Consider the following 17,079-nt stretch of genomic DNA (forward strand, 5'->3'; position numbering starts at 1 on the left):
TTAAAAACAAAATTCAAGTTATTTAAATTTTTATGAGTTGTATCGTATACACACATAAATATACCTACTTCACAACAATAAAACACGTATAACGCATCATATATCGCACACTTAGCACAAAAAAAATATTAACCGTCAACAGTGGTGTGGTGTGTTTTTTTCGTACTCTTTTGATATATAAAATATAAATTGGGGTTGGTTTGGTACAACTTAAGGGTTGCAATATAACAATACACAAAAGGCGACTGCGCAAATAAGATGCTGGGAGGCGCTTTTCACTGTTAAATAAAAGGGATTTTTTTTTTCTTTCCGAGGCGGAGCATCATTCTTCTGAGAAAATATTATGTCGAGGTCGTATTGTTGTTTTCAAGTGCATTTGATTGTGGTTCGACATTCATATGATAGTTTTTCGGTTCGACTTTAGACAGTTTGGATTAGTACCGAGGCTATTGAATATGAAATTACCTGTGAATCTTTCAGTCCTAAACGTTCGGCCAGTTTCTTTCGATCCGGTTTACTAATGTACTTCTGCATTTGAAACCTTTTTTCCAGTCCTTTTCTCTGTGAATCTGTAAATTAATTGGAACTGGAATTAGTTCGCCTTCGTCAGCAATCATTAGTTTTTCATACCAGAAAATACAGCTCGTCGCATCATTCCCCTACGCGGTTTCCCTCGCGTTGAATGGGCCCACGGAAAGCCTTGTCCTGGCGGCAATGGAAACACTTGAGGACCGCCCGCTGCGAATCGACATAAAGAAATAATTTTAACAATAAAATCGTCTGTACACCCGACATTGTTCACGTCTTCTACTTCACCTGCCATATACGGATTACGACAATGTGCCAGCAATGAATGCAAATGGGGATGATTGATGCCATGATGGATAAAAGGAGTGGGTCGACTAGCTAACGGTTTTGCAATCAATTGCTTATCTCTCGGATGCAGCCGATTGTCGTCCTGTAATTCGGAGCCCGGTTGTGATCCATTGGATAGATTGTCTATTTCGCTGGGATTGTTGTTGGTCGGCGAAATGTTGTTGTGGTGACTATTGTTGTTTATGTGATATCCGTGGGATTGGATTTGTGATTGTTGAATAAAATTATGTTGTATATAAGGCCAAATGTGTTGTGGTTGAATGAATTCTGGAACAAAGAGATTTGTCAATCGAAAGTCGATCACTAGATTTTGGATTTTTGCGAATTGTAATCATTTCATTGGACAGTAGCAATAAAATCTCCCATTCTCACAATGTTTTTCCCATCAGTTCAATCTCTGAATGGGATTTGAGGAACTTTTCAATAATATCTCATGCTTAACATGTCATTTCGTCTAATCATTTCGTTATATAGACGACGACGCCTTCATATTACTTTAATGGATCATAAATACAAAATGGATAATCTTCAAAGAAGCAAAAACACTTTATGTATTCCAAATAAATGGCGTCAGCTGTTGGCTCATTTAGGATCCAAAATCTCTTCCACCCCGAATATATATTCCGTTCCAAAACTTCACCATATCGCATTACATAAACACCTCGCTTAATATACCTCCTGCTAGTATAGCATCTTAACCGTATGCCAACCATTTCTATGCATATTTTTTGGTATATAAAGCTCGGAAAGCTGTTCACTAACGGTGTGTGTGTGTGTGTTTTTCGATATATAAAGACAGGATTTTCCATTACACAATTTAAGAGCTGTCGTCGTCTACTAACGATAGCTGGATACCGGTATATATAAACTCCTCAACCTCAATTTAATAATCCTAAACTTCGAAAATATGATTTCATATCGATTACACTTTTATATACGCGAAAAACTGGGTGTACTAAAAGCTCCCAGTGCCAATATATATTTTCCAAAGTAATTTATATGTTCATGTTCGCACACACTACACTTTTATGAGGTTTTGATTTTCCATAAAGAGTGAAGAAGAAGAGAGTGTCGAATATCGATAAAATAAATTTCGAAATCACTTTTATAAGGTGGGTGCTACACACTACATTATATAGGTTTTTATGGTTATATAATCAGCCCACCAGTAAAATGGTTATATCGCTTTTATGGAGTACACATTTCAAAAGGTTTATTATTTTCTATTGGAATTTATAATGCATGGTCCGACTACGATGACGACGTCTGGAGTGCAGTTTAATTGGATTTCGAGGTGGTGATGTCTTAGGTTGCTAAAATCACTTTAGTTTTTATGATTCGTTTCGCTTTTAATGACATTGTGATATCCCACTCCCTACTCATAATTTACGAAACTTTACATTGTGTCTACTTTGTATAAGCTTCGGCCTGACTTCACATAGGGAGGATACAGATTCAGGCTTTTAATTTCTTGGTCAATATAAAAATGAAATTGTAATAGCTAATAACAGTAAATGATCAATTGGATTCATTATACCAAGTATTTCAGCGTTGAACTCGCATCGTTCTTAAGTATGCACTGACAAAAAAGTTTCGAAAAACTCAGCTGACACAGCTGTAGCGCCCCATACAAAAAATACAGCTGCGGCAGATAATGTAGATTACCTGGAGACAAAGTTACCTGCGCCAGGTGAGTTTTTCGATTATTTTTTTTGTCAGTGTGGGCCCCACTCAGCAAAAAGTACTCAGTGTGAGAGCCGTGAGAGAGCGAGCTGTCAAGTAAACAAAGCAAAAATTGATAAAATATAATTTTGTCTCTCACACGGAGTACTTTTCTGGTAAGTGAAAATTAAGCCATAGTTATTTCTCAGCTCATTTATTTGCATCAAATCGAGACTATTTTGGTCATAACGTTTTCCCATATTTTCGGAATTTTCCCGAATTGAAGAAAATATGAGTAAATCTATGAAAATGTGGGAAAATTCAAGAAAAGATGAGAAATAGTCCATGGAATGTTACATAACCATGTAGGCACTGCTGTATTTTAAGCTGCCGTGCATGTAGGTCGAAATTAAATCAGAACAAGAATCGCTTTTGTGCACCGGGCAACTGAAATACGACATATTTTGCCATGATTTTTTGTTATGAAATGTCAGGTTTTCCCGAACGATATAGCGTGCGGGAAAAAATTCATTTCTTTACGATTTATCGTGCGAGAACGGTTTTGATGTGTTTTGTTTCAGATGTCCGGTGCACAAAACGTTGTTCGTACCTCGACAGGGAATGGTTTTTTTCAGCACACGTCCCAATTTTAGGACTGGTGCTGAAAAAATTGTCATTTTCTGGCTTGGTACGAAAAATACTATTCAAAATTCAAACTTCACATTCTCCATATCAAGTTTGTTCAATCATGGAAAAATTCATTCAAAACCGTTCTCGCACGATAAATCGTAAGGAAATGATTTTTTTTCCCCGCACGCTATATCGTTCGGGAAAACCTGAAATTTCGTAACAAAAAATCATGGCAAAATATGTCGTATTTCAGTTGCCCGGTGCAAATAACTATTTCGTAGAAGTTTAGAACTTTTTCGTTTGTTTTAAAGAAAAAGAACTGTTGGAGTTTAGTATTGCAATGAACTAGAAATTTATTCATCAGAAACCAGTTAATTGATGAGTATTTTGGGATCTGCAATGCTATGCTAGGTGGTCTATTTATATAGTTCTATGGATCAACTTGCCCGTATAAACTAAATATAACACCAGTCCCGCTATTATTGACGCTGATAAAATTATCTCTCTAAAAAGACCTAATGTCAATAAACTTATAGCAGGTAGAATAGATCAATTTTTAAAAATTTATTTAGCATCCTATAAAAACCCTGCAGTTATGAGTACAGAACACGGCAGAGTAAAATAAACCAGGCAAGTGCGGTTCATTTTTGAAAAGTCAAACACTATTTTGACAATTACAATTGGGAGGCTACGCTGATCGCTGGATGAAAGTAAGTCCTTTTTCAAATTAATTAGCACAAATTAAAGACTTTGGACATATGTTTGACATTGCAATGGGAACAATATATAGAAACTTAATTTCAAACCCCACCGAAACCCCATACTACCATCCAGGGCTTATTTTCGATAATTTAAATTCTCAAAATTGTCAAAAAATTCTCTAAATTATCTAAAAATTATCAAAATTCTCCAAAAGTAAATTTGAGAACTTCGATAATTTTTGTAGAATCTAGAGAATTTTTCGATAATTTCGAGAATTTAAATTATCGAAAATAGGCCCTGCTACCATCTATATTAAAAACACATATCGGGTCAGCTAAGCTTAATCTATACACTATTATGAAATGAACTCAAGAAAACACTGACATAATTTAATTTTATTCTCAAAATATAAGGCCGCTAGATAATTCCGGTAAACTAGATTCCCTAGTCAAATCAAGCGCTCCTGCCTGGTTTATTTTACTCTGCCGTGGTACAAAATCAATTAATAAACTTAACTGAAACGTGTTCATCGTTCTGCAGTTTCCTTCGTTCCAGATTATTTTCAATAATTCCAACAGAAAGAAATAAAAAGAGAGGCGCCACTCCTTATACGTCTTTAAACAATTTTACCACTACCACATACGTGCGTATAACTATCTCTTGTGGATAAGAATAAGCACTTTAGTTTGCATGTTCGGATTAGCTGGAAAACAGCTGTGAAACAAATAAGTGTGACTCATATCTCAAAGTCGCCGACTGTACTAAATTTGTATTTTTTCCTCAAACAATTAATTGTCTGCCCAAAGCAATCGAGTGAAGTTCGTGTTGTGCGTATTTTACGAGGTGTTCTTACAATATCAATTATTTCATTAGGGTCTAAATTGGCTAAAGGAATAAATAAAGTCTCACTGCACTTTCACTTCGATCTGGAAGACTGGATTTGCGTTATCATCGACGTAGAAATCCAAGTCCAATTTATTACTCAATGAATAATCTTGCTTGCAGATCTCTATAATCTATAAGTCATAACAACAACGACGACATAAAAAGGCAATGGATGTGTGGCTAATGTGATCTTACATAGCAAAAAATATATTTTAACAAATGAAGTAAAAGATTTGGATTTCTGATGAAAATAATGGAATCACAAGAAGTAAAAGATTTTCATTACTCATTCATCAAAGTGCACAAAGTTAAGATTCCGATACTCATTGGAACATTATATATTGTCCACATCAGAATAGTACTTTAAATACACCAATACCGAGACAGTGGTTACAAATAACCACTTCCCAGAGATGGTTCGGCGACCAGAAAAAAAATTCTTTATTTTAACAAAAGGTGTCAAGGCATACTACGGATATTTAGAGAAAATGGATTAGAAGTAATTTTAGTATTCCAATCGGGTGTCAATTTTCCGTCAAATAACTTTGATTTCATTTTATTAAGAGTGACTGGCAACAACGATTCCATCTAAAAACTGACTTTTCTCTTTCGTATTTAAATTCAAAATAATTTTCATTTTGTCTCTCTGTTAATCTATTTTCATATCAAAATAATTACAGCAGTGCGAATTCACATCGGATATAAACTCGAATAGCACCCTTGAATCTCATCTCTTACCTATCAAAACCAAACAAAAGCGAACAGTTGTAACTGAGAAACATACCCGAACAAATATGCGAAGTTGATTCTAGTTATCCTTTATACATATCTACACATTCGTACACCACGTACTTGTTCTTCACATATATATACACACCCCAGTCGCAGCGAACTTTCCTCTGCTGTATCGCACAACTTTTCGTAGTAAATAAATTACCGTTAGGTGAACGCTCCGAGAAAATGTTACCTATAAATTCAATTTGAAAACATTATTTGGCGAACAAAGGCGTTAATTCAAGTGCGAATTTCTCGCTTTAATTTAACGCTCTTTTGAGACATTTAGAGCATGAAAGGGTTAAACATTGTATGACATTATTGTCACGTACAATTCGATTGCTAATTGCTACAATGAGATTAGAGTCGCAGTGCACATCCATGGATGTGATGATAGTACTTTTTTGCTGACCATTAAATAGGGATTTACTTTATTTTACGACAAAAATAATGAGAAACTTTGGGTAATTTGGTCCTTACTATATGTATGTTAAGAAACGTGAAGTACTAGATTTGAATTCAACCGTTAAAAAATACTTTGATCGACGGAAGTAATAGTCGCGATATATAATACTTGCCGTTTGTAACAGGTTATGTTTATGTTATGTTTATCTAAGTGTCGAAATATCGGGACTTCGTCGCTCATTTCCGACACACTATCAACAAAATATTGTTCCTAACGCATGCTAAAGAGGCTTTTTTAGCGAACTCGATTCCAGAACTCGCCTCCGGCTCGGTATATATCTTTTTATCTTTTCGAATAATTTGAAATAAGCTTGTCCGACCTTTCAACATATAATATAATATGGTGTGCTGGCCAGACTTCATTCGTTTACTCGTTTAGGTCTTTTTTGTTTAAAATGAGATCCTAACAACTAGGTCCCACCTTTTGGGCGGGTCAGGTCCCTTGACTGACAATTTTTTCAATATACTTTTAATCAATTTCATTTTATTTTCCGTTGTTAAACTTCCGAAACATCACAAATATCTGATATGAAAACCTTCGCTTGAGTGCAAATTCTTTGGAAAAGTACTTTTTCTGTTCTCTATTTCTTTTTGTAAATTTGCGGCCAGATAATCAACAATAAATAGAAAAGGACTCGTGTGAATTACGGCCCTCGCTCCGCTCTGCCCGCAGACTTCCCACTTGTGTAAGTTGTCTATTATTCAATTTCATAGTCTTATTGCTAACGCTAATCAAAAGTAAAAGATGCGAATGTGGAACGATTAGAGGACTCTTTCACATTGGTACAATATAAAATAGTACTGTAGACGTTCTTCCCTATTTTAAGGAATTTAATTTCCAAAAATTTCACAAATTTCACAAAAATTCTTAAAATTTCCATATTTTGTTTTCTGTTAGATCTCATTCCGAAGTAATCAGCTAAGCTCAAAGACATGAAAAACAACTAAAAAGGCAGTAAAAACAACATTTACGATGCAATCTGTTGTGTTTTTAGATGAAATGATGAAAAGTGATTGAAAAATTTGAGAATTTTTGGAAATTTAATTTCCTTAAAATAGGCCCTGCTTCCCTTACACTTATGTCCAAAAAGGAAGCCCCCGGTACTAACTAAATTCACAAAACCTTTAATCATTAATAAAATAGCACGACTCGTGCGAATTACAGCCCTCGCTTCGCTCTGGCCGCAAACTTCACACTCGTGGGAGTTTTAAAGTTTTCGGTTTGATTGTTTTCTAGTGTCATCATTCCATACATTTGAATAACGGTTCAGAAAATGGTTTTTCATAAAAAATTTATAAATATTTTATGTCATGGCGTGAAATCTGCTACTTTTGCCCGTGATAGCTGACTATCACCGTTATAGCTGACTATAGATAACCAACTGACAAATTATCAAATTTCATCAAAGTAATCTTTTTCGATTGATTGAATTTTTGAACAGTGTAAAATACTGTTTTTCTGGAATAACTTGCAGATCCTTAATACCACATCGCCCATCTTCGAACTTAACCTCAAGAATATAATTCTGCGTCGATTAAAAAAATAAAATTGGTTGATAATAATTACTCAAGTTATCGTGTTTACAAGCAAAATATTGGAACAAACAATTCCGTTTTTCATAACATTTCATACAAACATTTTATGGTATTTTCCAGCATAAGACCCTGACTTACAGTCAAGGGAATAAATCCACCTAAAGTCAGAAACATTTTCTGTACAGTGAGAGAAAAGTCAAATTCGACATATTTTCTGATTTGTTGTTGTTGTTTGTAAGTTTCCACACAAAACTTGTTTAGCAAATGAAAATCTAGATTTTTTATTTTAGTTTTTCGTTCTTGTGACAAGAAAATCAAGATTCAGAAAATCTACAATTTCATTTGTTCAACAAAATTCTTGTGGAATGAACAACAAACGACAACATCTCCCAAATCAGAAACTAAGTCGCTTTTCTGTGTCTGTAACAAAATATTAGAAAGTAAACTTTCCCTGTCGTAAATTCTTTATTACTTCAAGGATCTCAAGTATCTAGTAGTGAAAAGCGGCAATCAAACGATATTTGATAGCATGTTGAGATGAAATTATATTCAAAATTTAACACGCTGGCCGAAACCAGCTTTAAAGTAACAAAAGAACTACTAGAATATGGGGCTAAGAATCAGTCTGAGATGAGTTTGGATTTCACTATCTATCTGTTGTCCACAGTTATGACAAAAATGAACGTTTAGCTCTGGCAAATGTAACCTTTTTAACAAAATGTATGTTGAAACAAATGAAGTACTGGATTTCCCATCACTTAGTTAAATGTATTTTATGATAAAAAGTGACAGACCTGCTGCTTCCCATTTTACTGCCGTCTGTCTATGAATGGTCTCGATCTCGACCACCTACAAATTGATGTTCTCTTTTATTCACTGCTAATAAAGGGATTATTTTCACATTTTTCCATCCAAACATTTTTTATTGCTTTCAATTAATAACAAAAAAAAACATTTTTTGCACCAATTTTTTGTTCCTTCTAAATCTTACATTTATACACCCAGATTGATCGGTCCCATCCCATTCGAAATGTTGTATACATTGTATTCAGTCAATAATAGAGAACAATAATATTTAACTCACCCCATAAAATCAACCCAAAAATTTGCTATAAAATGTTGTATATCTCATGGCATAGATTATTCAATGGGATACAATGGAAGGATTTAGTGTTTTTAGCAAACTGTTTAAGGCAATCTCGGTGCAATAAAAAATATGTTTTTTTTTGTCGATTCAGTGCGTTGTTCACATCACATGATAATAATTTAAACATGATTAACAATATGATGTTTTTACAGCCTCTACTAGCAGTTTGTGGCTAAAAATAACAATAAATGAATCTCGTTCGTTTTTTCGTTGTTCATATTTTTATATTGAACTTTACATGGTCTACGGGATGGTTCGTAGCGGTGTTATTATTCTAAGCGATTTTGTTTATGTTTCATATTAGCAGAGTTTTCTTTCTCCGTTTAAAAACTGATATAATAAAAGGTTTTGCGCCATCAGTTCACCAGGAGAATACAAACTTAATACCCCGAAACGCCTTTATTTTGATTAAGGATTCTATTTGAATGGAATGGTTTTTTAAAAGGGACTTAAAAACGAGTCTGTCTGATTTACCACACAGTTTGAATTATTTATTGGATTGAAATTAAGTGCCGTCTATCAATTCATTATTTGGAGTCATGATGTCAGATGTTGGAGGTCAGATTTTAGTTTTACTTGGATCTAAGACACTGCATTTTGCGTTATAGTTGTCTAAGATCCTTAGGTTCCCGTTAGAATTCAGGAACTAGAATGATCTGATCTTTTATGTAGTGATTGAAATGAGAGAACTACAGTGCATTTTTGGATGGGACACCATGTTACTGTTACATGGATCAATCATTTGTAAGTAGAACTGAAAACAAAATAATTTAACTTATAATACTTTCCATTATGGAACCAAACTGCTTCCAGAGGGGCCAGAACTGGAACTAAGAGATTGTTTGAACGAAAGAATGCAGCCTGATACTAAGCTGACAAGTTTTAATGGATGTATGGACCCTCTAGGTGTGTAAATACACACAAAACAAGGCATCAGAACAGTCGGAGCGTTTGCTGCGACTTAGCCCCGTACGACCCGTAATCCTATTTCGTTCGTAACCATAATACGTCCGTAGCCGTAATACGCCCGGAACCCTAATACGTCTACAACCCTCTAATGCGTCTGTTACCAAAATGCAAGTCAAGTTGGGCATGGTCAAATTTACTGAAAGTGTTCATTTTTAAAATTGCGCATAGCGCAATTACGAAAGCCCGTACGAAGTACCTCTCAAATAAAACCAACAATTTACGATATTATTTTCTATTGGTATTCAATTATCTCTCAAATGAAACCAAAACTAGCAAAATCGGATGAGATTTACTCGATTTATGTGCAAAAACACTTAGGGCCCAATAGCGGCCTTAGTCCAAGGGCCCAAATTTGAAACTTTTTTCGCCACGTTCTTTTCGGTATTCAATTACCTTCCATAAAAAACTAAATCTAGCAAAATCGGATAAGATTTACTCGATTTATGTGCAAAAAACACTTAGGGCAGAGTAGCGGCCTTAGTCCAAGGGCCCAAATTTGAAACTTTTTTCGCCACGTTCTTTTCGGTATTCAATTAGATTCCATAAAAAACTAAATCTAGCAAAATCGGATGAGATTTACTCGATTTATGTGCAAAAAACACTTAGGGCCGAGTAGCGGCCTTAGTCCAAAGGCCCAAATTTGAAACTTTTTTTGCCATCATTCAATTCGGCATTCAATTATCTCTCAAATGAAACAAAATCTAGCAAAATCGGATGAGATTTACTCGATTTATGTGCAAAAAAACACTTAGGGCCGAGTAGCGGCCTTAGTCCAAGGGCCCAAATTGGAAACTTTTTTCGCCACGTTCTTTTCGGTATTCAATTACCTTCCATAAAAAACTAAATCTAGCAAAATCGGATAAGATTTACTCGATTTATGTGCAAAAAACACTTAGGGCCGAGTAGCGGCCTTAGTCCAAGGGCCCAAATTTGAAACTTTTTTTCGCCACGTTCTTTTCGGTATTCAATTACCTTCCATAAAAAAACTAAATCTGGCAAAATCGGATGAGATTTACTCGATTTATGTGGAAAAAACACTTAGGGCCGAGTAGCGGCCTTAGTCCAAGGGCCCAAATTTGAAACTTTTTTCGCCCACGTTCTTTTCGGTATTCAATTACCTTCCATAAAAAACTAAATCTGGCAAAATCGGATAAGATTTACTCGATTTATGTGCAAAAAACACTTAGGGCCGAGTAGCGGCCTTAGTCCAAGGGCCCAAATTTGAAACTTTTTTCGCCACGTTCTTTTCGGTATTCAATTACCTTCCATAAAAAACTAAATCTGGCAAAATCGGATGAGATTTACTCGATTTATGTGGAAAAAACACTTAGGGCCGAGTAGCGGCCTTAGTCCAAGGGCCCAAATTTGAAACTTTTTTCGCCACGTTCTTTTCGGTATTCAATTACCTTCCATAAAAAACTAAATCTGGCAAAATCGGATAAGATTTACTCGATTTATGTGCAAAAAACACTTAGGGCCGAGTACGGCCTTAGTCCAAGGGCCCAAATTTGAAACTTTTTCGACACGTTCTTTTTCGGTATTCAATTACCTTCCATAAAAAACTAAATCTGGCAAAATCGGATGAGATTTACTCGATTTATGTGGAAAAAAACTCTTAGGGCCGAGTAACGACCTTTGAGCCCTACCAACAAGCTCGCGTTGCATCCTACACAAAAACAATGTTCAGCAACTTTGTTCTACTCGTGCGTATTTCGGTAGATATCGTCGAAAGACTGAAAAACACCTATAGGGCCCTAGCTCTGGAAGGGCCGACCCTACCATGCCCATTTTCGAACTTGACCTTACTTTTGTCGATACCAATCGGGGAAAAAAAGAATTTTGAAAAAAAGGTTGTGATTTGCTCAAGCTAGAGGGGTCACGGACGACGGACGGACGGACGGACGGACGGACATTTTTTTATTGCGGATTCGTAGTCTATGAACATAACCAAATGCTTTGCCCTTACTGTCTGCTTCCAATTCGACGTGTTACAAACGGCATATTAATCTTATAAGCCCCAGTACTTCGTACGGGGCTAAAAACGGCAGAGACCGTCAGTAACACTTGTTACCGCGATAACTCGAGTAATTCTCAACCGATTTTCAAAATTTTGGTTTTGATCGACAGAGAATGAAAATCATGAGGTTAAGGCCCGTCATTGGGAAATGACAGGACAGTTTCCCGAAAATGTGTGGAAAATTGTCTCCCAAAAATTCACCGAAAAAATTCAAAGAAACTCACCTCTTATGCTTTCCATTGAAAATATTTTACCGCCGAAGTGAACACAGCAAACATTCATTCTAGTACTTATAGTAGCGGATTGTCACAGTTGTGTCGAAATATTTCTGTGTTTTTGTCGCGACAAAACTAAAAAAAGCTTTGTTTTTGCATCGAGTAAAGGGTGTTTTAGTGTTCAAATATGCCTTTGCGACCTAAAGAGACTATGCCCGAGCACAATGGAAAGCATCAGAGGTGAGTTTCTTTGAATTTTTTCCGGTGAATTTTTGTGATAAAATTTTCCACACATTTTCGGGAAACTGTCCTGTCATTTCCCAATGACTGGCCTTAAGTTCGCAGATGGGCAATATTGGAGTAGTGAGATTGGAGAAATTGTAAACACAACATTTTTTCCTTGGTTGTAAATTCCTTGTAAACTCGTTAACTTGATCATTCGCAACGGAATTCTAGAAGTACTAGAGTAAATTTAAAGTAAAAGAAAGCATGATATGGGTGCTGTTTTCTACACGGCAAGTGAAAATGAAAGAGATGCAAATTTAATGATGTAGCAATAGTTATTTATGCTACGTGTGCCTAAAAAAACATTTATCATCGAGTTGTATACAACGTTTTTCGCAATAAAGGCAATGGAAAGTCCTAGGTTTCGTCTCTTGTTGCGAAAATAGATTATTCTTGCATCGCTTTTTCATCTGACTATAATTTTGTGATCTTGAAAACACTAGCTTATTTAAAAATGGTAAGAAAACCAAGATTGCAATTATTGTCGTCCGACAAGCGACCTGACCCATCTAAGAAGTGCAGCATAGTATTCAGCCCACGGAAGAATTGTTCGTTACTTTCACTGAAGTAGTTATCATCAGTACACAGTGTGAATTTATCTCTATCTCTACTCTACTAGTCCAAAGCAGGTGATTGTAAGGCCGAAAACACACGAGTAATTGTCATCCTCTCTGATGAATAGACATGCTAAGACGTTGTTGGCGAAATGATCTTGACCGCTACATTTTAGCGTGTGTGAATATCAAATAATAACAATGGAAAACGTAGCATAATTGCCAATGCAATTGGATGTCTATTTTTGGCCTAAGCAAGCGTGGTATGAAATATTTTATTGCCACGCGTACTTTACACAAAAACATCAGGGAAAGCCTATCAGTACCAGCTTGTTTTTAGTGATTGAGGACATCAGATTTTACCACAATAATTTTCCAAGAGTACCTTAGCTTTCGATAAATCAAAAACCTTAGAGTAATTATACCTAGAGAGGAAATTTGTACGACGAAATGTGGTCCTAACGTCAGTTTGTATAATAATACCCATTTCGTATAATTTTACACCAATACATGTATGCGTTGATGCTATTTCGCTTCTGATCCACTTAATTAAGAGGGCAAACACACATACCAATAAAAATTTCGTATTTCATGTTGGGACCACATATTTTACGTAATTTTGTTCGAAAGTTCCTCTCTAGGTATAATTACTCTTAGATAGTCAAAAACACAATTATTTCTTTCCTTCTTCATTCGTCAAATCGACAAAGTAATGTAATACACATAGCTCCAGTGTGCTCAAACTATTCAAAGGAGCTATTGTTATCAAATTAGTTTTTCAAAAGGCTGCAGCTCTCTGAACTGCCCAGATCTTAAAATAAGGCCCAGATTATTCATCAGAATCTGAGTCCATTCGCACACTAATTATTTCATCAATTTTAAGTAGGCAAGCTAACAATTGATCGATGATCTACCATCCAGCCTGGTACCTGACACTGAAGCAAAACGTGAAAACCAAACAAATTGTAATTACCCGAATATGAAATTAATTTTCGAGACATTGTTGAGCAATGCTGACCAAACAGATAGAGCGCGCTTACTTGCATCATCCAAAAACGAATCGTCAAAGTGGTTGCAAGTGATACCGTCGTCTCAGTTGGGCCTACTTTTGAACAACAATACAGCTCGAATTGCCATACGTTTGGGAGGGAAAGTATGCGAAAAACACACTTGCCGATGTGGCAAAACTGTCGAAGAAAACGGCCACCACGGTTTATCGTGTATTAGGAGCGCTGGTAGAATTCCGAGACATGTAGGATTCAATAAAATAACCTTGAATGCCTTATCTAAAATCGATTTCCGAGCATGCTAGAGCCGCCTGGAATAAGCAGATCGGGCGGCAAGCGCGTTGACGGTGTAACCATCACTCCATGGGAACGAGGAAAATCTGGTTTGATGCTACTGTCACAACTATTGCTCCATCGTAAGCGCAATCAGCGCAAATCGCTGGCTCGGTCGCAGATCAATCATAAACACAATCATACATGGCATTAAAACGTGACTACATATTCACTCCTATCGCTTTCGAAACGTTCGGGCCAATGGAGAGGACACTAAGAAGTCATTATAAAAAAACAACGAAAAACTGGAGAAAAGCGCTCGACAAATGATACAACAATATTCAATAGAAATTCAGAGAGGAAATTGTGCTTCAATTTTGAAAACTTTAAAAATGACGGTGCTAATTTCGTTTCAAACGTATTTGATTTGTTATAATCTGAAAACTAATTAGAATAATTTCTTTGTAAAAAAAAAGAAAAACAAAAATAAATTGTCATGATTCAAAAAAGCTAACGATGGTTAAGAAGGCCAAAATATTGACCCATATTTTTACCACATTTTGAGCTGAGTTTCTCATTGAACCCGAAAATAAAAGCTTGCCTACACTTACGCTTTCAATGCACCAATTTTTCGTGAACGAACTTTGACTTTGGCATCCCAGCAAAAAAATCTTGGAGGACAAAAACAATGAAACAGCCGGAAAATATTACATTGTTGTCATTCTACGGACCCGGCAACGAACTGCAAGCATTTGTAATTGTAGTGAAAGCTGAGCACTATTTTTCTTTGGCAAATTTTTACTACGTTCACAGGATGAAATTTTCATGCACATCCAAATCACCAATAGTAAGAAACGTGCTGACTTCCGTGATTTTCGCAAGTTAAAAACTTAATTTTCCTAAAATGTTTAAGACGATTTGAATTCAATTCTCCGCCAAGAATGCTCCAGTAGACATATAAATATAAAATATTCTCTAATTTTCACCCTTTTTCAGTTTGTATTGGTTCGATCTGACTATTAAATTTGATTGAGAGTAAGACCGATTGGGCCACAAATCGAAACACTATAGCAGAAGTCAGATGGTTTATCAACTACAACCACAAATGTGCAGTTTGGGGGATCGCATTTATCTTCGATTGTTCAAGCAGAAGAATGAGAATTTCTTAGTTTAGTTACTTATAAAATTTTGATTCCCATCCGAAAAGTCTCATTTTCTTATATACAATCGTCTCGCAACAAAATCATGGAATCTACTACTTCATTTGTGTTTGTTACGGACTTCAATAGTTTTTTCATGCTGTAAAAATGAAACACTAGCCAGAGATAATCCATTTTTGTCGTCGTTGTCGACAGCGGATAATAATCCACTTCCACAAGGTATTAAGAAGGAACTTGTGACTCTAAACTTATTCTACTAATAGAGACAGAGCAAACTCGAGCCCGAACTCTAAAACACATTTGTAACCTTACAGTTCTCATACTCAAGCTAGGATTGCATTAAGCGATTGTGGAAGTATATAAAAAGGAGATGTCTTACCATTCCTAACTTTAACGCAATCCTTTTTATCACCTAATATCGCCGACACACTAAATTTCAATATCGGCTTAACACTGTCCTTCAGAATGGTTTCCTTTGTGTTAATTGCCTCCGATCCACCACATTTATCACATTTAAAATCCAAGTCAATGTCGGTATCCTCATATCCTCCCCGTTTCGTTATCTGAAAATGACCACACTTTGCACAACACATTTCATCAATTCCGATATGATGTCCACTATTCCTTATCATAGCGTATGTCCTTAGCAAACTTTCCGATATGTTAATTTTGTCATCACCATTTGGCAGATGATCGTTACGCGGTGAACCGCACACGGAATCTTTAATATCAGATGTGGTGTCCGATTCCGTATCAGATGATAGCGATTCGGTGCGTTCCTCTTTATCATTAAGGATATTATCGACTAAGAAGGCAGTTGACATTGTTATCGGAAACTTATCAAATTTATGAACGATAAACTAAACACACACGATCGCTTGCCGTTGTCGATGTACATTGACTGCTTATGAAACACCAACAGCAAGTTTTCAAAAATTTAAAATTTCAAAATTTTCGCGCGACTTTGATTCCTTTTTTCACTGTTTAAATATTTAAATAGACCGAACAAACGCAACCGAAAAAAAATTAATCCGTTCGAATATTGTGATCGTCACATCAAAAAAGAAAAACTTCGATTGATTCGACGTACAGATTGATTCAATCCTGAATAACAATTCTGTTGTTATCAGGACAATGTCATTTGTTCAACTGAATGGTATAACAAAACGGTTGCTGCTGGAAATTTCAATCAGCCTCGTTCAAATATAGAAAATCCGTATACGTAATAATACACAGTCATACAATCACACAGAACCCACCCCATTTTTAAGGGATGTTTTGAGATATTTCCGACGAAAACGTTCAACTGAGAAAGGGAGAGCAAAGAGCATAATTTCCAGAGCGATGGCTGAGGGGAAAGGCAACAGAAATTCTTATTTGAATTTTCGCAATAAATTTTTTTTTTGTTCATATTCGGTTTTGTTTGTGCGATAGGCGTGGTTTTCGTTCAAAGTGGCTTTTTTTTCCACGATATGGTTTTAAGATGGTCCTTTTATTATGCACATAAAAATGAGTGTGTATATTGTCAGTGTATAGGTTACACTTATTACGAGGGCGAATAAATGCATTCATATTTCATAGAAGAATATAGAGGATATGGAATGAAGATTAAATATAAAAAAAGATAAACTCATAAAATGATATTAAGATGGAACACATAATAACGTTATACATAAATTTGAATAGGGATTCTGGGGGGTATAATAAAATTCTTAAGGACATACGTTTTTCGATTGTATGGTCTATGTATATCTTCCTGAAAAGGAATACACTGGTTCTCTGTTGATGAGCACATAACTGATTATGTATATACCTCTATATTATACAACTTATATAATATGTGCCACTGTTGGTGTATTGTGTGTAGTAAAATAAAATTTGTCATCACATTACATTTATGTTATATATTTTGGTGTTCAAGT

The 17,079-nt window shown here is 35.6% G+C and overlaps 1 protein-coding gene across 1 annotated transcript; it reads right to left on the minus strand.

The window, feature by feature from the left end:
- Nucleotides 1–204: 204 nt before the first annotated feature.
- On the minus strand, nucleotides 205–16,292 carry LOC119082492. The gene is made up of 5 exons (XM_037192006.1): nucleotides 15,537–16,292; nucleotides 817–1,143; nucleotides 631–738; nucleotides 466–569; nucleotides 205–418 (listed from the first exon to the last, which is right to left on the minus strand). The coding sequence occupies exons 1-5, from the start codon at nucleotides 15,979–15,981 to the stop codon at nucleotides 395–397; spliced, it is 1,008 nt and encodes a 335-aa protein (XP_037047901.1). The 5' UTR covers nucleotides 15,982–16,292; the 3' UTR covers nucleotides 205–394.
- Between the last annotated feature and the right edge of the window lie 787 nt (nucleotides 16,293–17,079).

The sequence above is a fragment of the Bradysia coprophila genome, unplaced genomic scaffold (genome assembly GCF_014529535.1).
Source record: "Bradysia coprophila strain Holo2 unplaced genomic scaffold, BU_Bcop_v1 contig_451, whole genome shotgun sequence".
In the NCBI taxonomy this organism is placed as follows: Eukaryota; Metazoa; Arthropoda; class Insecta; order Diptera; family Sciaridae; genus Bradysia; species Bradysia coprophila.